Genomic DNA, 22,110 nt, shown 5'->3' on the forward strand with positions numbered 1-22,110 from the left:
TCGCCCTATCCCTGATCCCTCCCTCCTTCCACCTACAACATCTCCATCCCCCCCTCCCTCCATCCCCCCCTCCCTCCCTCCCTCCCTCCCTCCCTCCCTCCCTCCTTCTTGCTGTATCCCTGATCTCTCCCTTCCATTCATTACCCGGCATCCCTCCCTCCCTCCCTCCCTCCCTCCCTCCCTCCCTCCCTCCCTCCCTCCCTCCCTCCATCCTTCTTGCTGTATCCCTGATCTCTCCCTTCCATTCCTTACCCTGCATCCCTCCCTCCCTCCATCCTTCTTGCTGTATCCCTGATCTCTCCCTTCCATTCCTTACCCTGCATCTCTGCCTCCCTCCCTCCATCCTTCTTGCTGTATCCCTGATCTCTCCATTCCATTCCTTACCCTGCATCCCTCCCTCCCTCCATCCTTCTTGCTGTATCCCTGACCTCTCCCTTCCATTCCTTACCCTGCACCCCTCCCTCCCTCCCTCCATCCTTCTTGCTGTATCCCTGACCTCTCCCTTCCATTCCTTACCCTGCATCCCTCCCTCCCTCCATCCTTCTTGCTGTATCCCTGACCTCTCCCTTCCATTCCTTACCCTCCCTCCCTCCCTCCCTCCCTCCCTCCCTCCCTCCCTCCCTCCCTCCCTCCCTCCCTCTTGCTGTATCCCTGACCTCTCCCTTCTATTCCTTACCCTGCATCCCTCCCTCCCTCCATCCATCCTTCTTGCTGTATCCCTGACCTCTCCCTTCCATTCCTTACCCTGCATCCCTCCCTCCAGTCCTAATCACCTGATCCTTGATAGACAGTAGCCCATCATTTCCCCAGACCTCTTCTCTGGCCATGCCTCTTTTCTTCCAATGTAGTCATTGCTTTTATTAAAAAGGAAAACAGTGAGAGTGAGGGGCAGATACAAATTGACATAGAAGTCAGTAGCCTAAAAAGCTACTTTTATAATCTTTTTTGGTGGGGGAAACATTTTCATATTCAGAGATATGTGAAATTCGGAAAAAAAATCCTTTCATAGCTGGAGAGACAGTCTTGTTCTATCATAGGCCTAGGCCTAATTGGCATACTGTATTGACCCAGGTCACACCAACATCCAGAATAGAATGATTATGGAGATAATACATTTTCCCACTCTCAGTCATTACCTGCCAGACTGTTTCTTCTCTCTGTTAAGGGAGACACCTGTAGTGGGTATCCCTCACGTCTCTGGCACATCCACCAGGTCAAAACTAACCCCCCTGGCAGACACACACAGTCTGAGGTTTCTCCAGAGTCCAGTGCCTATGCTAACTGAGTTATGTTGATATTATCCAGGAGTTTTGGCCTGTCTCCTGACTGCCCATGTCCCTTCACTTTGATGGACGCTCTGGTTTCCATCATAACAACTTACAACGGAGGAGGGAGGTAAAAAGGTGAATTGTCATAGTTGTGGACTTTTCCAATGGGTCTTGGGGTACAAAAATAAGTATACGAAAATATCTTCACAAAAAGTAGAAGTCTTTGTGCAGGCACAATTAATCAGAGACGATTAAAAAAAGCAGACACCAATGTGTGACGTTTCTCACAAAACGGAAGTGACGTTTTTGTGTATGCACTGTTGTCGATTTTGTTCTGCTAGCTAATGCTTTGGAAAACCGTAAGGAGCACGCTACTTTGTGATATCTCAATTGTTTTTCTTCGAAAACAGTTATGTTTCGGTTACAGTTCGTGTTAATTATGGGCCCACATCTCCTGTTACATTCCTAAAACGGTTGTTTGGCTTATTATTCAAGATGGTAGCGTGAGCTAGTTAGCTATGCTAGCGGTTGTGCTTGTAAATAAGCTATCTTATTTCGAACGTCTAAGTTAGATGGCTAACTTCAAGGTGTGCAAACATTTGTAAACACAAAAACGAAGCTATGACCCTGTGTTTTCTCCCCTAGGTGACAAAGGCTATCTTCTAGTGCGCTGTACAAGCTAACAACATGGTAAGTTGCCAGGCCACATCAAAATGTGTTCAACACACTAGTAGCGAACATTAGTGTCCTTGTAAATGAGCTCTTTTAGTATTTGTCCACCACTGGTGGCACCAGGTTTCCTCGGTGAGGAAGCCCCACTGGTGGCACCAGGTTTCCTCGGTGAGGAAGCCCCACTGGTGGCACCAGGTTTCCTCGGTGAGGAAGCCCCACTGGAGCGGCAGGTAGCCTTGCGGTTAAGAGCGTTGGGCCAGCAACCGAAAGGTCGCTGTTTCGAATCCCCGAGCCGGTAAGGTGGAAAAATCTGCCGTTCTGCCCTTGAGCAAGGCAGCTAACCCCCAACAACAACTGCTCACTGGGTCCCGTGACGAGGATGCTGATTTAAAGGCAGTACCTATCTGATTCAGAAAGGTTGGGTTAAATGCAGGAGTTGTACAACTGACTAGTTATTCCCCCTTATCCATGTAGAGAGAATCTGGTGCCACCCGTGGTGGACAAAAGAGCACTGTTAACTACTAGTGTGTTGAATACTTACTAGGTGTTCACACTTTCCTCCTTTTCCATATCTCCTTTCTCAGGGTGAGAGGAAAGGACAAAACCATTACTACCCTCCGGACTTCGACCCACAGAAGGTAAATATGACTACTGACCATCATCACATATAATAGATAGGTTAATGGATTTAAGAAATCAGTCTACACGTGAGCCTCTTAACCTGTTCTCACTCTGACTCTTTTCTCGCTTTCCATTTCTCCCCATCCCTCTCTCTAGCATGGCTCCCTCAATGGTTACCATGGAACCCATGCTCTACGAGAGAGGGCCAGGAAACTGTCCCAGGGTATCCTCATCATCCGGTCAGTAACACAAACATCAAATTCAGTGGTTACAGGAGGGTTACAGGAAACTGACTCTTGTCTATGTATTTTCACAGGTTTGAGATGCCCTATAATATCTGGTGTGATGGCTGCAAGAATCACATCGGCATGGGTAAGCTCTCTCGTCCATTCTCAGTTTTCAACCAAGTTGCTATATGTTTTCCTTTTTCAGAAACATAATCAATTACAGCCATTTCTTATCATACATTTGTGTCACTCAGGTGTACGTTATAACGCTGAGAAGAAGAAAGTGGGGAACTACTACACCACGCCAATCTACAGGTGAGACCAGACACATCTCAATCTCACACACACACACACACACACACACACACACACACACACACACTGAAGGCCAATACATACATCTGTGTTGGTTTACCTGTGTGCTCCTCTTCAGGTTCCGGATGAAGTGCCACCTGTGTGTGAACTACATTGAGATGCAGACAGACCCGGCCACCTGTGATTACGTCATCGTGTGCGGCGCGCAGCGGAAGGAGGAGAGATGGGACATGGCTGACAATGAACAGATCCTCACTACAGGTAACTCATTTCTCCTCGTTGACCTTTACATTCTGTTAGGTGTGTGAGAAGAAGGATGGGGTATGGCCGACAACGAACATCCTCATCCCTGGCAACTAATGACATTTGGCCTCTCAGCCACCTTTTAGTCCCGACCTCTTATTCTTTAATACGTCAAACCCCAAAACAGAATGGACTCCAATTCTCTTCCAACAATGGCACTATTGATATCAGTTCCTTTATTCCTCCATGTCAGTGTCTTGTCTGCTCATTTCTTAGGCCTCATTGTCTTCCCTTTATCTCTCATGTGCTCTCTTCTTTTGTCACCTACCCCCCTTATTTCCCTCTCTCTACCACCCCCCTATACCCCCCCCCCCTTTCCTGTCCCTGCTCCCTCTGTGTGTCTCCCCAGAGCGTAGTGAGAAGGAGAAGTTAGAGACAGACCCCATGTATAAGCTGGACCATGGTGGTAAGGACAAGGAGAAACTGAGGAAGGCTCTTCCCTCTCTGTCTGAGCTACAGGATCATCAGGCTGGATGGAAGGACGACTTCATACTCAACAGCAAGCTCCGCAGGAAGTTCAGGGTAAATGCACTGCATTCAGATCATAACTGTTTATTTATTTAATTTCACCTTTATTTAACCAGGTAGGCTAGTTGAGTACAAGTTCTCATTTACAACTGCGACCTGGCCAAGATAAAGCAAAGCAGTGTGAACAGACAACACAGAGTTACACATGGAATAAACAAGCGCACAGTCAATAACACAATAGGGAAAAAAAGGAAGTCTATATACAGTGTGTGCAAATGGCGTTAGGTGGTAGGGCAATAAATAGGCCATAGTAGCGAAGTAGTTACAATTTACAATGCACTCGAGGCCACATTTAGATTCTCTACCCTTCTCCTGAAGTGTACACTTGTTCGCCTCCCTCTAGTCTAGCCATGCCTACACAATCCAATGCTTTGGAATGAGTGCACACTTCAGGAGGAAAGAGAGAGGATTGGGATTCGCCCATGGAATTACTTGGACTCTTTGTCAAATAGTTTTTCCTTGATTCCTCGTATCCTTTGTCCTTGCCTCCTTAAAACACATTGGAGAAGTAGGTCAGTGTGGAGGGACCTTGGGAGTTTTTCCTCCAGTATGGTTCAAAAGGCGGCGAGGATGCGAGAAGCCCCTTGTAAAGGAGATGTATCTCAATGGGACGTTGTGTAAATAGGGTGGATAGGTGTAGGTCTGTCTTTAGGGCTGCTGACTTAACTGTTCATCTCCACTGATCTAATACGCAGACTGAGAAGAAAGTGATGGCGGAGGAGGAGGAGAAAGACAACGCCGTGAGAAAGAGGACAAATCTGTCCATCCCTCTGCTGCCCGAGAAAGAGGAGGACAAGAAACTAGCAGCACTGCTCACCTACACAGCTCCTGACTGTAAGTGGGCATGTACACCACACACACAGAGAATAATAATGCACTCTAAACCAGACTCTCTCAATCACACACTGTTCATACACACTATATCACAGGCAAGCGTGCACACACACACACACAAACTACACACACACACTACTTTTTCATAAAAGAACACCATCCTCTCCTCATCCCCTTCCTCTAGCCTACGATGACAGGCAGAACTACAAGCGGAAGGAGATCTCTAGCCGCTCCTGGTTCAGTTCCCCCACTCTGCCACCAGGTAGCGCTGCAGGCAGCCTTCTTCAGAAGCTGGGCCTACAGGGGAAAGGTGCTGCTGTGGCCAAAGCCCTGGGTCCCCAAGTCTCCTCCCCTAACCCACACAGTCTCATAAGGAGGTAGGTCAATGAATGGGTGAATTAGAATTTCCCTATTTGCTGACGCCAATGACGACAGATAATCTTCCTTGGGCCCAACACACAACTAGTCAAAAGACTTTACAATTTACATGAATGTTAGTGGATCTATCAACATCATTATGTATGAATCAGTTTTCCCTTCTGGATCATAATGAATAAGATTACATGGACAGGATGGAGCTGACCCTAGATCAGTACTTCTACTCTGAAACGCTTTGTGAAAACAGGCCCAGTAATGTTCATGTAACCTAAGCCACCTTTTTGTTGTGCTAACCTGTTGCAGTGTGTTCACCATATTTTCTACACAGTTGATTGATAGTGTGTGTGTGTGTGTGTGTGGTTATCCACAGGAAGACCGAGGGCTCTGGGAACAAACCAGAGGTCTGCGCTACAGTCACACGCAGGAACTCAGACCCAGGAACCAATGATCTGGGAAACAGTCTCTCGCCGGAGGGGAAGGAGTTACAGGTTGCACAAACACAAAGGACTGGGGGGACAGATTTGGGAGTTGCACAGCCTGAGCAGAGACAGGAAATGGTTGAAACTCACATGAGATCTCTGGAGATGCAGATTCTTAACACCACAACAGAAGAAGAGGACAGAGGACGATCGAAAGGAGAGGATTGTGGGACAGTACTGGAGGACCATGACAGTGGTTGCTCTGGGGTGTTGAGGACGTCACTGGTTGCAGACTACAGTGACTCCTCCGACTCCGACCCCGGGGTGTAGGGTCAAGTTTCCCCTAGATGCTGATCTTGAGTCAGTTTTGACTTTCCTCCACTAAATAGTTAAGGTTGGGGGAGGGGAATCTGATCCTAGATCTGTAGCTATGGTAAACATCAACCTGAAGCCAGACCTAGGAGTATGAGGATGGACTGTTGACTTTGTGTTAGACAAACCAGACCTTTAGCCTGGTTAAAACAGACTGAATGCTGAGCTCAATATGCTTGGAAAGTGGAGATGTCATAGAACCCGCTGCAGTGTTTGCTAGCAAAATAAATTTTGCGGTGGCTAATTAATGGTACATTTGCGAATTGTTTTGCCCCATAGTGAGCCAAAATGATAAGCTAGCCTGCTAAAATGGTTTAGTTAGCAATCGCTGCGACACTATTTTGCTAGGTACAGTAGCACTTCTGTGTCAATAGAATGTATTCAAAATGACTAAGTTGTCTCCTGTTTGGTTTACATGTTATCATTGTGATGTGCATCCATGTGTACCCACTTTCTATGTGTATTGAAACAATGGTGAGCCCTGCATTCAGTCTGGTGTAAACCGGCTACGAGACAGTTTGCTCTATGGCCAAATTGTGTGTGTGTGTGAGACTGGGACTGAAGGTACAGAATGTGTTTGACAACGGGATCTTTTCACCCTAAATAACCATGGACGAGATGTTGTTTTCCAGTTGTATTGATTTGTGTAGAAGTCGTGTATTCTACAGAGTGGAGTGATTATGCGAATGTCATAAACAGTTGTCCTCTGATATGCAGTGTATGTCCACATTGCTCTTGGTAATACATGAATCTGATAAATATCTGGGCCTTTGCGGGTCTCGCTGTAAATCAATGTTGTTTTTGTATTTTCTTTATAGAAACTATAAGCCATGATCAAGATAACTTAGAACATAATGCACAGCCATGGATCCCAGTGATGTATGATTCATATTGGGAATATCAAATGTTCTGTCTTTGCTACACACGCAGAGGAGGCATACTATTTGGGGTATGTTACATGATTACAAAAGCAACTGACCTCTTAGCATTGTTGAAGCTTAGCTGCATTTGGTTAGCAATTGTATTCACCAATTAAAAAAGGGATAGGTATTGCTTGAATATAGTCTGCCAAAATATCACACTCTTTGGGGGCTGGGCTCTGGGGGGGGTGTTGTCTCTGTGTGAAAGAGTTCTTTCCCCAGTGTCGTGAGAGTTTAGTTCCATACACTGTCAGAATGGCAGGGGGAACACTGCTCCACATTTTGTTGCTTTGTGTTTTCTGTAGCTGTTGCGCCCAAATATTCAACAACCCAAACCGAGAACGGTAAGTTTTCCTTTCTCAACTTTTCATTTTGCTGCCGTAGACCGTACTAAGTTTTTGCTCTCTACTAAAAGCGCTATTTCTTAAACTTGACTGCTGACAGGCGCGATTTCTTGGGGTTGTATATTACACAGTGGGCTAATCAAAATACTAAAATATAGTTATTTTTTACTTGTTTCTGGGCTGTTTTAAACTGTACTCCCTGACTGTCACATTTTTAACAGATGTTTTTCTCAACTTTTTAGGATGCGACTGAGTCCACGGGATCGTCGCCGGTAGGGTCTATGATTATTATCTCTTCTATTTATTCTAATTCAGACCAAATCTAAATATTCACTATATTCCTAATTCACAGTAACACGTAACTGCAATATGTAATCATAATGATCAATAATGTATTATTAGTAATATCAGTCTAAGAACAATGCAGTTCTCTGAAATGTATACAACACTCAATGTGCCCATTCAGATTTGAATATATGGACCTTGACATGTATTTTGATCTTCATGAGTGAGTACAGAATCTTCTCTACCTTGTTGAACCCTCATGTCGCACTACCAAATGTTGGCATTAAAGGAAAAAACAATGCTTCATTTATTTACAGTAGAAGAAATCCAAAAGACCACACCAGTCTGGAACCAAGGTACAGTGCTCCCAAAAGTATCTAGATAAGCACAAAAAGGCAATCCTTTCGGTTACTAAAATACTACTCTACTGTATGCATGTCAAAGTTTGCCAAATGGGTAAGATTATAAAATAAAAAAGTGATCTTCTCACTCTCTCTTCCTCTCCCTCCTTAATCTTCTCCCTGTTCTCCCTCTCATCCCTTCTCCTCTCTCTTGTCCCCCTCACCCCAGGTTCATCCTCCTAGCCCCTAACATTCTGAGGACAGACAGTGAGGAGTCAATCTATTTAGAATCCCATGGCCTTAACAGCCCTGTCACCGTCACCATAACAGTCCATGACTACCCGGAGAGGAGGTACCAGCTCCTGCAGGACACCGTCACACTCGGCCCGGTGAACAGCTACCACACCCTCAAGATCATAAAGGTGATTCAGTTCAATTCACTACACCCTCAAGATCATAAAGGTGATTCAGTTCAATACACCACACCCTCAAGATCATACAAGTGATTCCATTAGATTCAGTTCAATACACCACACCCTCAAGATCATACAAGTGATTCCATTAGATTCAGTTCAATACACCACACCCTCAAGATCATACAAGTGATTCCATTAGATTCAGTTCAATACACCACAACCTCAAGATCATACAAGTGATTCCATTAGATTCAGTTCAATACACCACACCCTCAAGATCATACAAGTGATTCCATTAGATTCAGTTCAATACACCACACCCTCAAGATCATACAGGTGATTCCATTAGATTCAGTTCAATTCACCACACCCTCAAGATCATACAGGTGATTCCATTAGATTCAGTTCAATACACCACACCCTCAAGATCATACAGGTGATTCCATTAGATTCAGTTCAATACACCACACCCTCAAGACCATACAGGTGATTCCATTAGATTCAGTTCAATTCACCACACCCTCAAGACCATACAGGTGATTCAGTTAAATTCCCCTCACCCTCAAGAGTAGACCATACAGGTGATTAAGACTTGTCATGAGTATGTATGTCCCCTGTATAATGCCTTATTATACTGTCTTTATGATCCAGAATAAATAACTGCCATTTTGACTGAACCTCCAATACATTATAAAGGCTAATATCTGCTTATAAAATACTTCTTCTTCCCCCTCCCAGCTCCCCTCAAAGCGTCTGGTCAAGGGGAATGAGGAGTCCTCCAGGAACCAGTATGTGTATGTGAAAGCAGAGTTTGGGGGCTACCACGAAGCTGAACAGGTTGTTATGGTCTCCTTCCACTCTGGATACATCTTCATCCAGACAGACAAGCCCCTCTACAAACCTGGAGACACTGGTGAGGGGGATGAGGGAGAGAGAAAAAGAAAGTTCTCAATGACATGTTAGGTTCATGTGAATGATGAATGGCGTCTCCGTCTGTCTGATCTCTCTCTCTCTCTCCCTCTCTCTCTGCAGTACGCTGCAGGGCCTTTGTGTCTACACCTACCTTCCAGGCCATCAACAGCTCCATCACCATTGAATTCCAGGTGGCTAAAATTTCATCACATGCCCTTTAGCCTACATGTCTTAAATTATAGAAAGTAACACTTCATTATGTTTTAGAAATACAAATATTTCATACGATTTAAGGTGTGTGTGTGTGTGTGTGTGTGTGTGTGTGTCAGAATTCAGACGGCGTCGTGGTGAAACAGACCTCCAGGACCATAGCTAAGAATGGAATCTTTGCTGATACTCACGTTCTACCTGACATAGTCAAGTGAGTCAGGAACATCATGACGTTTCTAGCCTGGTATGAGGATTCTAGCTTGATATGAGGATTCTAGCCTGATATGAGGATTCTAGCCTGGTTTTCAAATATGTAACACTTTGCTTTATAAATCATGATGCCGCCTGGTCATAATGCTCTATGAATGTAGTCATTATGAGCAGTTATAACTCATACGGCGTTATAAATGTGCTTGGAATACTGTATGAAGAGGATGTCCATACAAAGTGTTACCCCTATCCTACTGCCATTTACTAATGCTAATACGTGTGTTTGTGTGTGTGTGTGTTTGTGTGTGTGTGTGTGTGTGTTTGTGTGTGTCTGTCATAGTGAGGGAACGTGGAAGATCATTGCAAAATTTGACAACTGGCAACAGAACAAGTTCAGTAGTGAGTTTGAGGTGAAGAAATACGGTAGGTGGAAGGGCTTTGTAAATATGTCTGCACGTGCCTGTGCGTCATTCAACGTGGTTCCCTCTCCATATTATTATCCATATTATTACTCGTTGAGCTAAAGCCTGGGCAGAAGCTTGGGGAGCTAACACAATGCTCTGTTGCAGTGCTGCCTGCTTTCAATGTCACACTGACTCCCAAGAAACCCTTCCTCCGTCTGGATGATACTGAGCTGGTGGTGGAGATCACAGCCAGGTTAGTAACACTAAAGTAGACCTACTGTATTGCTTATTAATGTGTTATGTATGGTTTATGAAACCCTTATGTAGGTCCCCTTCAGACAAAGTGTTACTAATGCCGGGTTCATGACATTTCAGATACTCAGCACCTCAAGAGTTAAAATTAAGCTTCCTGTTGGTTGATTCTGATACTTCCCAAGTGGGAAACTCGGATATCATCGTTCTACAACGAGTAAGCAAGTCGGAAATATCAGTTTCCCGACAGGACGTGAAAGCGACATTAACACTGTAATAATAGTTGTGATAATGGATAATTGTCACAAAAATAGCTCACCCATCATAGAACGACTGTTGACTTGAATGGAAATGTCTGTTCCAGTAATTCTAGCTCTATGGTAACAGCTGCCTGTTTGGTGAGGCCGTTCTAGTAATTGTATTTCTATGGTCACAGCTACCAAAATGGTGAGGCTGTTCTAGTAATTGTATTTCTTTGGTCACAGCTACCTGTATGGTGAGGCCGTTCTAGTAATTGTATTTCTATGGTCACAGATACCTGTATGGTGAGGCCGTTCTAGTAATTGTATTTCTATGGTCACAGCTACCTGTATGGTGAGGCCGTTCTAGTAATTGTATTTCTATGGTCACAGCTACCTTATGGTGAGGCCGTTCTAGTAATTGTATTTCTATGGTCACAGCTACCTTATGGTGAGGCTGTTCTAGTAATTGTATTTCTATGGTCACAGCTACCTGTATGGTGAGGCTGTTCTAGTAATTGTATTTCTTTGGTCACAGATACCTGTATGGTGAGGCCGTTCTAGTAATTGTATTTCTATGGTCACAGCTACCTTATGGTGAGGCCGTTCTAGTAATTGTATTTCTATGGTCACAGCTACCTTATGGTGAGGCCGTTCTAGTAATTGTATTTCTATGGTCACAGCTACCTGTATGGTGAGGCCGTTCTAGTAATTGTATTTCTATGGTCACAGCTACCTTATGGTGAGGCCGTTCTAGTAATTGTATTTCTATGGTCACAGCTACCTGTATGGTGAGGCCGTTCTAGTAATTGTATTTCTTTGGTCACAGATACCTGTATGGTGAGGCCGTTCTAGTAATTGTATTTCTTTGGTCACAGCTACCTGTATGGTGAAGCCGTTCTAGTAATTGTATTTCTTTGGTCACAGATACCTGTATGGTGAGGCCGTTCTAGTAATTGTATTTCTTTGGTCACAGCTACCTTATGGTGAGGCCGTTCTAGTAATTGTATTTCTTTGGTCATAGCTACCTGTATGGTGAGGCTGTTCTAGTAATTGTATTTCTTTGGTCACAGATACCTGTATGGTGAGGCCGTTCTAGTAATTGTATTTCTTTGGTCACAGATACCTGTATGGTGAGGCCGTTCTAGTAATTGTATTTCTTTGGTCACAGATACCTGTATGGTGAAGATGTCCAGGGAACGGCCTACGTGATGTTTGGGGTGGAGGTGAACAAGGAGAAGAGGAGGTTACCATTGATCAAGCAGGTCACCAATGTGAGTACTGGTAGTACACTACTCACACATCAAAGGAAGATCAATTCAGCGTAAAGTGTAAACATACAACAACTGCCATTTTCCTTCCTTCATTTCAGCTGCAGCAAGGCACCGCTACATTGACCATGGCGGAGATCAGGAAGGCCTACCCCGACCTCAGCTCCCTGGTTGGAAGCTCTATTTACGTCAAGGCCTCAGTGCTGACCAAATCAGGTAAGGTCAATCAAGTTTTGTTGAATTAAATTACAATGGACCTTCGAATGAAAAAGTTCAGATGCAGGCTATCCAAAACCTGATGACTTACGTTAGCTTCCCAAGCTAATGCCTAGGTTAGAACCCAGTCGATCAAACTATGGTAGGATTGATTTAAAACCTTGCTTGAGACCTAAAGACTTGTGGTAGCTCCCCAAGCTAATGCCTAAACTTTGACTCAGCGGGCTAACACAGTGTTGTATCTTTCTACTCCTCTATAGGCAGTGACCTGGTGGAAGCAGAGAAGTCTGGTATTAAGATAGTGAAGTCCCCTTACGTCCTCTCCTTCATAGAAACACCAAAGTACTACAAGCCTGGCTTGCCCTTCGACATCATGGTAAACTCACAACATCAACGCCTGATAGACAGAAAGGATCAACCTTATGGGAGATAAGAGCCATAGAGATGCAATATAATAATATCATTCTGAGATAAGAGAGTCTGGTTCAGATCCAGGTATAAAGTGTTTTATATCTCTAACAGGTTCTTCTATCTAGCCTCGTTCTACCATCCTCATCTCACAAGCTTACATTCTGTTAAAAGAAACGAGAGCGCAGTGGTCAGGGTGGTGGATCAGGTTACCTTCTAACGGGTTCTAACGGTGTTCTTCAGATCCAGGTGAGTTTCCAGGATGGTTCCCCGGCTCATAGCGTCCCGGTCCAGGTGAGCCTCCTGGCCAACCCAATCACCAGCCACCGTGGCACCATCAGGACCGCCATCAACATGCCTGCTGAGCTAGGCCCTCAGATCATCACTGTGAGTACCGCTAACAGGGCTTATAACCAGCTATAACCTGCTATAACCTTCTATAATCACACTCAGTAGAGCTAATGGTGCTTATAATCAAGTATAACCAGCTATATCCACCCTCAGTAATGCCCTAAGCAGTTATAACAACTATCGGTTCTTAGTGTTCATAAGCAAAACTTTGCCTGTCTGTTTCTGTGTACGTGTGTGTATCTGTGTATGGCTGTGCGAGCATGTGTGTGTGTGTGTCTTGGTTTTCATGTGTGTGTCCTGTAAATCCTAAACACACAGGCTGAGACCAAACAGACGGGCCTACAGCCAGAGCAGCAGGCCAGACAGCAGATGACCCTTCACCCCTACACACCCTTTGACCAACAGAGACAGAACTACCTGTATATCTCCACTGGGACCACCACAGTCTCTCTGGGGCAGAGCCTTGGCCTCAGTCTACACATCAACACTGCCGATAAGGCCCACAGGGAACTCATCACTCACCTCACATACCTGGTGAGTGGATATAGTCGAATGGAGTAGCATACAATTGAATGGAACAGCTGGTGAGTGCAAACTGAAATGGTCCAGATTTTTTACAATCCAAAATCAAGTCTTTTCAAGTTACTCCTGTATATTTATATTTTCAACCATATGTTGGTACCGTATATAGCTTAAACATTTACATACAGTGGGGAGAACAAGTATTTGATAACACTGCCGATTTTGCAGGTTTTCCTACTTACAAAGCATGTAGAGGTCTGTCATTTTTTATCATAGGTACACATCAACTGTGAGAGACGGAATCTAAAGAAAAAAATCCAGAAAATCACATTGTATGATTTTTAAGTAATTAATTTGCATTTTATTGCATGACATAAGTATTTGATCACCTACCAACCAGTAAGAATTCCGTCTCTCACAGACCTGTTAGTTTTTCTTTAAGAAGCCCTCCTGTTCTCCACTCATTACCTGTATTAACTGCACCTGTTTGAACTCATTACCTGTATAAAAGACACCTGTCCACACACTCAATCAAACAGACTCCAACCTCTCCACAATGGCCAAGACCAGAGAGCTGTGTAAGGACATCAGGGATAAAATTGTAGACCTGCACAAGGCTGGGATGGGCTACAGGACAATAGGCAAGCAGCTTGGTGAGAAGGCAACAACTGTTGGAGCAATTAATAGAAAATGAAAGAATTTCAAGATGAAGGTCAATCACCCTCAGTCTGGGGCTCCATGCAAGATCTCACCTCGTAGGGCATCAATGAGCATGAGGATGGTGAGGGATCAGCCCAGAACTACACGGCAGGACCTGGTCAATGACCTGAAGAGAGCTGGGACCACAGTCTCAAAGAAAACCATTAGTAACACACTACGCCGTCATGGATTAAAATCCTGCAGCGCACGCAAGGTCCCCCTGCTCAAGCCAGCGTATGTCCAGGCCCGTCTAAAGTTTGCCAATGACCATCTGGATGATCCAGAGGAGGAATGGGAGAAGGTCATGTGGTCTGATGAGACAAAAATAGAGCTTTTTGGTCTAAACTCCACTCGCCGTGTTTGGAGGAAGAAGAAGCATGAGTACAACCCCAAGGACACCATCCCAACCGTGAAGCATGGAGGTGGAAACATCATTCTTTGGGGATGCTTTTCTGCAAAATGGACAGGACGACTGCACCGTATTGAGGGGAGGATGGATGGGGCCATGTATCGCGAGATCTTGGCCAACAACCTCCTTCCCTCAGTAAGAGCATTGAAGATGGGTCGTAGCTGGGTCTTCCAGCATGACAACAACCCGAAACACACAGCCAGGGCAACTAAGGAGTGGCTCCGTAAGAAGCATCTCAAGGTCCTGGAGTGGCCTAGCCAGTCTCCAGACCTGAACCCAATAGAAAATCTTTGGAGGGAGCTGAAAGTCCATATTGCCCAGCGACAGCCCCGAAACCTGAAGGATCTGAAGAAGGTCTGTATGGAGGAGTGGGCCAAAATCCCTGCTGCAGTGTGTGAAAACCTGGTCAAGAACTACAGGAAACGTATGATCTCTGTAATTGCAAACAAAGGTTTCTCTACCAAATATTAAGTTCTGCTTTTCTGATGTATCAAATACTTATGTCATGCAATAAAATGCTAATTAATTTCTTAAAAATCATACAATGTGATTTTCTGGATTTTTGTTTTAGATTCCGTCTATCACAGTTGAAGTATACCTAGGATAAAAATTACAGACCTCTACATGCTTTGTAAGTAGGAAAACCTGCAAAATCGGCAGTGTATCAAATACTTGTTCTCCCCACTGTAGTTGTAGCTCTGTCTTCAAAATGTACCTTTGTCTGTCCCCAAAGGAAATATTTAGTGAACAAAATGAAGTGTGTCTCAAACTCCTCCTACAGGTGTTGAACAAGGGCAAAATCATTGTTGCCAAGAGACTAGAGGTCGGAGGTCAGGACATGACCAACATTCTGTTGACCGTTACCAAGGAGATGATGCCCTCATTTCGCTTTGTGGCATTCTACATGCTGCCGTGGACGGGGACGTCGGAGGTGGTGGCTGATTCTGTGTGGGTGGATGTGGAGGATGCCTGTGTTGGGGCGGTGAGTGGACTGGACAACTCAGGGAAAGGGTTCAACTACCAGCTTCTCATGTTCCACTCTCTTTCCTCTCATTTCAATTCAATTCAATGTAAGGGCTTTATTGGCATGGGAAACATATGTCAACACTGCCAAAGCAAGTGAAGTAGATAACAAACAAAAGTGAAATAAACAATACAAATTAACAGTAAACATTACACATACAGAAGTTCCAAATTAATAAAGACAATTCAAATACCCCCCCCAGTTGAGTGTTGGTCCAGCTGGCTCAAGGCCCTCAGAGTACTACCACCCAGGGAGAGGGTTCAACTTCCAGGTGAGAGGAGACCCAGGAGCCATGGTCAGTCTGGTGGTGGTGGACAACGCTGTGTTCCTGCTCAACAGACAGAGGCTCACACAGAGGAAGGTGAGGGAGACTGTGTGGGTCTGTGGAAATCAATAGACAGAGACACAGAGAGGAGAGTAATGGGGACAGTGGAGGGGTCAGTCGATCAGCCAATCATCTGAAGCTACCATCTGGATAACACACCTCTGACTCCTCTCCTCTGACCCCTCTTTCTCTGACTCCTCTGACCCCTCTTTCTCTGACTCCTCTGATCCCTCTTTCTCTGACTCCTCTGACCCCTCTTCTCTGATTCCTCTGACCCCTCTTCTCTGACTCCTCTGACCCCTCTCCTCTGACCCCTCTCCTCTGACTCCTCTTTGCCCCCATCAGATTTGGCAGGTGGTGGAAGGGGGGGACATAGGCTGTACCCACGGTGGGGGCAGCAACAGCATGGGTGTCTTCACTGACGCTGGACTACTGTTTTACTCCAACACTGGTGGAGCCACCTCTTCTAGACAAGGTAGCACACAACGCAGGCGCACATACACAGACAGACAGACAGACAGACAGACAGACAGACAGACAGACAGACAGACAGACAGACAGACAGACAGACAGACAGACAGACAGACAGACAGACACACACAGGAAGAGCCACCTTCTTTTGATTAATACGAGGAAAGAGGGTAACATCAGTCCTCTGATGGTTAATACGAGGAAAGAGGGTAACATCAGTCCTCTGATGGTTAATACGAGGAAAGAGGGTAACATCAGTCCTCTGATGGTTAATACGAGGAAAGAGGGTAACATCAGTCCTCTGATGGTTAATACGAGGAAAGAGGGTAACATCAGTCCTCTGATGGTTAATACGAGGAAAGAGGGTAACATCAGTCCTCTAATGGTTAATACGAGGAAAGAGGGTAACATCAGTCCTCTAATGGTTAATATGATGAAAGAGGGTAACATCAGTCCTCTAATGGTTAATATGATGAAAGAGGATAACATCAGTCCTCTAATGGTTAATACGAGGAAAGAGGGTAACATCAGTCCTCTAATGGTTAATATGATGAAAGAGGGTAACATCAGTCCTCTGATGGTTAATACGAGGAAAGAGGGTAACATCAGTCCTCTGATGGTTAATACGAGGAAAGAGGGTAACATCAGTCCTCTGATGGTTAATACGAGGAAAGAGGGTAACATCAGTCCTCTGATGGTTAATACGAGGAAAGAGGGTAACATCAGTCCTCTGATGGTTAATACGAGGAAAGAGGGTAACATCAGTCCTCTGATGGTTAATACGAGGAAAGAGGGTAACATCAGTCCTCTAATGGTTAATACGATGAAAGAGGATAACATCAGTCCTCTAATGGTTAATACGAGGAAAGAGGGTAACATCAGTCCTCTAATGGTTAATATGATGAAAGAGGGTAACATCAGTCCTCTAATGGTTAATACGATGAAAGAGGATAACATCAGTCCTCTAATGGTTAATACGAGGAAAGAGGGTAACATCAGTCCTCTGATGGTTAATACGAGGAAAGAGGGTAACATCAGTCCTCTGATGGTTAATACGAGGAAAGAGGGTAACATCAGTCCTCTGATGGTTAATACGAGGAAAGAGGGTAACATCAGTCCTCTGATGGTTAATACGAGGAAAGAGGGTAACATCAGTCCTCTAATGGTTAATACGATGAAAGAGGGTAACATCAGTCCTCTAATGGTTAATACGAGGAAAGAGGGTAACATCAGTCCTCTAATGGTTAATACGAGGAAAGAGGATAACATCAGTCCTCTGATGGTTAATACGAGGAAAGAGGGTAACATCAGTCCTCTAATGGTTAATACGAGGAAAGAGGGTAACATCAGTCCTCTGATGGTTAATACGAGGAAAGAGGGTAACATCAGTCCTCTAATGGTTAATACGAGGAAAGAGGGTAACATCAGTCCTCTAATGGTTAATACGATGAAAGAGGATAACATCAGTCCTCTAATGGTTAATACGAGGAAAGAGGGTAACATCAGTCCTCTAATAGTTAATACGAGGAAAGAGGGTAACATCAGTCCTCTGATGGTTAATACGAGGAAAGAGGGTAACATCAGTCCTCTGATGGTTAATACGAGGAAAGAGGGTAACATCAGTCCTCTGATGGTTAATACGAGGAAAGAGGATAACATCAGTCCTCTAATGGTTAATACGAGGAAAGAAGGTAACATCAGTCCTCTAATGGTTAATACGAGGAAAGAGGGTAACATCAGTCCTCTAATGGTTAATACGAGGAAAGAGGGTAACATCAGTCCTCTGATGGTTAATACGAGGAAAGAGGGTAACATCAGTCCTCTGATGGTTAATACGAGGAAAGAGGGTAACATCAGTCCTCTGATGGTTAATACGAGGAAAGAGGGTAACATCAGTCCTCTGATGGTTAATACGAGGAAAGAGGGTAACATCAGTCCTCTGATGGTTAATACGAGGAAAGAGGGTAACATCAGTCCTCTGATGGTTAATACGAGGAAAGAGGGTAACATCAGTCCTCTGATGGTTAATACGAGGAAAGAGGGTAACATCAGTCCTCTGATGGTTAATACGAGGAAAGAGGGTAACATCAGTCCTCTGATGGTTAATACGAGGAAAGAGGGTAACATCAGTCCTCTGATGGTTAATACGAGGAAAGAGGGTAACATCAGTCCTCTGATGGTTAATACGAGGAAAGAGGGTAACATCAGTCCTCTGATGGTTAATACGAGGAAAGAGGGTAACATCAGTCCTCTAATGGTTAATACGAGGAAAGAGGGTAACATCAGTCCTCTGATGGTTAATACGAGGAAAGAGGATAACATCAGTTCTCTAATGGTTAATACGAGGAAAGAGGGTAACATCAGTCCTCTGATGGTTAATACGAGGAAAGAGGGTAACATCAGTCCTCTAATGGTTAATACGAGGAAAGAGGGTAACATCAGTCCTCTGATGGTTAATATGAGGAAAGAGGGTAACATCAGTCCTCTAATGGTTAATACGAGGAAAGAGGGTAACATCAGTCCTCTGATGGTTAATACGAGGAAAGAGGGTAACATCAGTCCTCTAATGGTTAATACGAGGAAAGAGGGTAACATCAGTCCTCTAATGGTTAATACGAGGAAAGAGGGTAACATCAGTCCTCTAATGATTAATACGAGGAAAGAGGGTAACATCAGTCCTCTAATGGTTAATACGAGGAAAGAGGGTAACATCAGTCCTCTAATGGTTAATACGAGGAAAGAGGATAACATCAGTCCTCTGATGGTTAATACGAGGAAAGAGGGTAACATCAGTCCTCTGATGGTTAATACGAGGAAAGAGGGTAACATCAGTCCTCTGATGGTTAATACGATGAAAGAGGGTAACATCAGTACTCTAATGGTTAATACGATGAAAGAGGGTAACATCAGTCCTCTAATGGTTAATACGATGAAAGAGGGTAACATCAGTCCTCTAATGGTTAATACGATGAAAGAGGGTAACATCAGTCCTCTGATGGTTAATACGAGGAAAGAGGGTAACATCAGTCCTCTAATGGTTAATACGAGGAAAGAGGGTAACATCAGTCCTCTGATGGTTAATACGAGGAAAGAGGGTAACATCAGTCCTCTAATGGTTAATACGAGGAAAGAGGGTAACATCAGTCCTCTGATGGTTAATACGAGGAAAGAGGGTAACATCAGTCCTCTAATGGTTAATACGATGAAAGAGGGTAACATCAGTCCTCTAATGGTTAATACGAGGAAAGAGGGTAACATCAGTCCTCTAATGGTTAATACGAGGAAAGAGGGTAACATCAGTCCTCTAATGATTAATACGAGGAAAGAGGGTAACATCAGTCCTCTGATGGTTAATACGAGGAAAGAGGGTAACATCAGTCCTCTGATGGTTAATACGAGGAAAGAGGGTAACATCAGTCCTCTGATGGTTAATACGAGGAAAGAGGGTAACATCAGTCCTCTAATGGTTAATACGAGGAAAGAGGGTAACATCAGTCCTCTGATGGTTAATACGAGGAAAGAGGGTAACATCAGTCCTCTGATGGTTAATACGAGGAAAGAGGGTAACATCAGTCCTCTGATGGTTAATACGAGGAAAGAGGGTAACATCAGTCCTCTGATGGTTAATACGAGGAAAGAGGGTAACATCAGTCCTCTAATGGTTAATACGAGGAAAGAGGGTAACATCAGTCCTCTGATGGTTAATACGAGGAAAGAGGGTAACATCAGTCCTCTGATGGTTAATACGAGGAAAGAGGGTAACATCAGTCCTCTAATGGTTAATACGAGGAAAGAGGGTAACATCAGTCCTCTGATGGTTAATACGAGGAAAGAGGGTAACATCAGTCCTCTGATGGTTAATACGAGGAAAGAGGATAACATCAGTCCTCTAATGGTTAATACGATGAAAGAGGGTAACATCAGTCCTCTAATGGTTAATACGATGAAAGAGGGTAACATCAGTCCTCTAATGGTTAATACGATGAAAGAGGGTAACATCAGTCCTCTAATGGTTAATACGATGAAAGAGGGTAACATCAGTCCTCTGATGGTTAATACGAGGAAAGAGGGTAACATCAGTCCTCTAATGGTTAATACGAGGAAAGAGGGTAACATCAGTCCTCTAATGGTTAATACGAGGAAAGAGGGTAACATCAGTCCTCTAATGGTTAATACGAGGAAAGAGGGTAACATCAGTCCTCTAATGATTAATACGAGGAAAGAGGGTAACATCAGTCCTCTGATGGTTAATACGAGGAAAGAGGGTAACATCAGTCCTCTGATGGTTAATACGAGGAAAGAGGGTAACATCAGTCCTCTGATGGTTAATACGAGGAAAGAGGGTAACATCAGTCCTCTAATGGTTAATACGAGGAAAGAGGGTAACATCAGTCCTCTAATGGTTAATACGAGGAAAGAGGGTAACATCAGTCCTCTGATGGTTAATACGAGGAAAGAGGGTAACATCAGTCCTCTGATGGTTAATACGAGGAAAGAGGGTAACATCAGTCCTCTGATGGTTAATACGAGGAAAGAGGGTAACATCAGTCCTCTAATGGTTAATACGAGGAAAGAGGGTAACATCAGTCCTCTGATGGTTAATACGAGGAAAGAGGGTAACATCAGTCCTCTGATGGTTAATACGAGGAAAGAGGGTAACATCAGTCCTCTAATGGTTAATACGAGGAAAGAGGGTAACATCAGTCCTCTGATGGTTAATACGAGGAAAGAGGGTAACATCAGTCCTCTGATGGTTAATACGAGGAAAGAGGGTAACATCAGTCCTCTAATGGTTAATACGAGGAAAGAGGGTAACATCAGTCCTCTAATGGTTAATACGTGGAAAGAGGGTAACATCAGTCCTCTGATGGTTAATACGAGGAAAGAGGGTAACATCAGTCCTCTGATGGTTAATACGAGGAAAGAGGGTAACATCAGTCCTCTGATGGTTAATACGAGGAAAGAGGGTAACATCAGTCCTCTGATGGTTAATACGAGGAAAGAGGATAACATCAGTTCTCTAATGGTTAATACGAGGAAAGAGGGTAACATCAGTCCTCTAATGGTTAATACGAGGAAAGAAGGTAACATCAGTCCTCTAATGGTTAATACGAGGAAAGAGGGTAACATCAGTCCTCTAATGGTTAATATGATGAAAGAGGGTAACATCAGTCCTCTGATGGTTAATACGAGGAAAGAGGGTAACATCAGTCCTCTAATGATTAATACGAGGAAAGAGGGTAACATCAGTCCTCTAATGGTTGTTGTCTTAGGTCTCTCTTTATGTAGTGTTGTGTTGTCTTAGGTCTCTCTGTATGTAGTGTTATGTTGTCTTAGGTCTCTCTGTATGTAGTGTTGTGTTGTCTTAGGTCTCTCTGTATGTAGTGTTGTGTTGTCTTAGGTCTCTCTGTATGTAGTGTTATGTTGTCTTAGGTCTCTCTGTATGTAGTGTTGTGTTGTCTTAGGTCTCTCTGTATGTAGTGTTGTGTTGTCTTAGGTCTCTCTGTATGTAGTGTTGTGTTGTCTTAGGTCTCTCTGTATGTATTGTTGTGTTGTCTTAGATCTCTCTGTATGTAGTGTTGTGTTGTCTAAGGTCTCTCTGTATGTAGTGTTGTCTTAGGTCTGTCTTTATGTAGTGTTGTGTTGTCTTAGGTCTCTCTGTATGTAGTGTTGTGTTGTCTTAGGTCTCTCTGTATGTAGTGTTGTGTTGTCTTAGGTCTCTCTGTATGTAGTGTTGTGTTGTCTTAGGTCTCTCTGTATGTATTGTTGTGTTGTCTTAGATCTCTCTGTATGTAGTGTTGTGTTGTCTAAGGTCTCTCTGTATGTAGTGTTGTCTTAGGTCTGTCTTTATGTAGTGTTGTGTTGTCTTAGGTCTCTCTGTATGTAGTGTTGTGTTGTCTTAGGTCTCTCTGTATGTAGTGTTGTGTTGTCTTAGGTCTCTTTG

General features: G+C 44.0%; 2 protein-coding genes across 7 annotated transcripts in view; both read left to right on the forward strand.

Moving 5' to 3' along the window:
- Positions 1-1,542: 1,542 nt before the first annotated feature.
- Positions 1,543-6,726, forward strand: LOC110485568 (putative splicing factor YJU2B). Of its 4 annotated transcripts, none has more exons than XM_036942339.2 (11): positions 1,543-1,627; positions 1,914-1,958; positions 2,525-2,578; positions 2,718-2,800; positions 2,878-2,933; positions 3,043-3,103; positions 3,222-3,364; positions 3,756-3,928; positions 4,630-4,768; positions 4,953-5,145; positions 5,517-6,726. In XM_036942339.2, the coding sequence occupies exons 2-11, from the start codon at positions 1,956-1,958 to the stop codon at positions 5,893-5,895; spliced, it is 1,284 nt and encodes a 427-aa protein (XP_036798234.1). In that variant the 5' UTR covers positions 1,543-1,627; positions 1,914-1,955; the 3' UTR covers positions 5,896-6,726. The 4 variants fall into 4 exon arrangements, with proteins under 4 accessions (XP_036798234.1, XP_090051698.1, XP_036798235.1 ...); XM_090195572.1 differs by having other exon boundaries at positions 1,555-1,766; XM_036942340.2 differs by having other exon boundaries at positions 1,555-1,741.
- Positions 6,727-6,901: 175 nt separating this feature from the next.
- Positions 6,902-22,110, forward strand: part of LOC110514149 (venom factor) — a 34,987-nt gene continuing 19,778 nt past the window's right edge. The window contains exons 1-18 of one of the 3 annotated variants that reach the window (XM_090195567.1): positions 6,902-7,201; positions 7,444-7,473; positions 7,668-7,709; positions 7,804-7,842; positions 8,057-8,249; positions 8,982-9,156; positions 9,276-9,346; positions 9,485-9,576; positions 9,916-9,998; positions 10,145-10,232; positions 11,642-11,744; positions 11,843-11,957; positions 12,218-12,333; positions 12,609-12,752; positions 13,035-13,250; positions 15,128-15,328; positions 15,573-15,731; positions 16,041-16,170. In XM_090195567.1, coding sequence (XP_090051693.1) covers positions 7,113-7,201; positions 7,444-7,473; positions 7,668-7,709; positions 7,804-7,842; positions 8,057-8,249; positions 8,982-9,156; positions 9,276-9,346; positions 9,485-9,576; positions 9,916-9,998; positions 10,145-10,232; positions 11,642-11,744; positions 11,843-11,957; positions 12,218-12,333; positions 12,609-12,752; positions 13,035-13,250; positions 15,128-15,328; positions 15,573-15,731; positions 16,041-16,170 — 2,086 coding nt within the window. In that variant the 5' untranslated portion in view covers positions 6,902-7,112. Of the gene's footprint in view, positions 7,202-7,443; positions 7,474-7,667; positions 7,710-7,803; positions 7,843-8,056; positions 8,290-8,981; positions 9,157-9,275; positions 9,347-9,484; positions 9,577-9,915; positions 9,999-10,144; positions 10,233-11,641; positions 11,745-11,842; positions 11,958-12,217; positions 12,334-12,608; positions 12,753-13,034; positions 13,251-15,127; positions 15,329-15,572; positions 15,732-16,040; positions 16,171-22,110 lie in introns of all 3 variants that reach the window. The other 2 variants (XM_090195568.1, XM_090195569.1) reach the window with 2 other exon arrangements.

The sequence above is a fragment of the Oncorhynchus mykiss genome, chromosome 13 (assembly GCF_057628025.1).
Source record: "Oncorhynchus mykiss isolate SJ-2025 chromosome 13, ASM5762802v1, whole genome shotgun sequence".
Taxonomy (NCBI): Eukaryota; Metazoa; Chordata; class Actinopteri; order Salmoniformes; family Salmonidae; genus Oncorhynchus; species Oncorhynchus mykiss.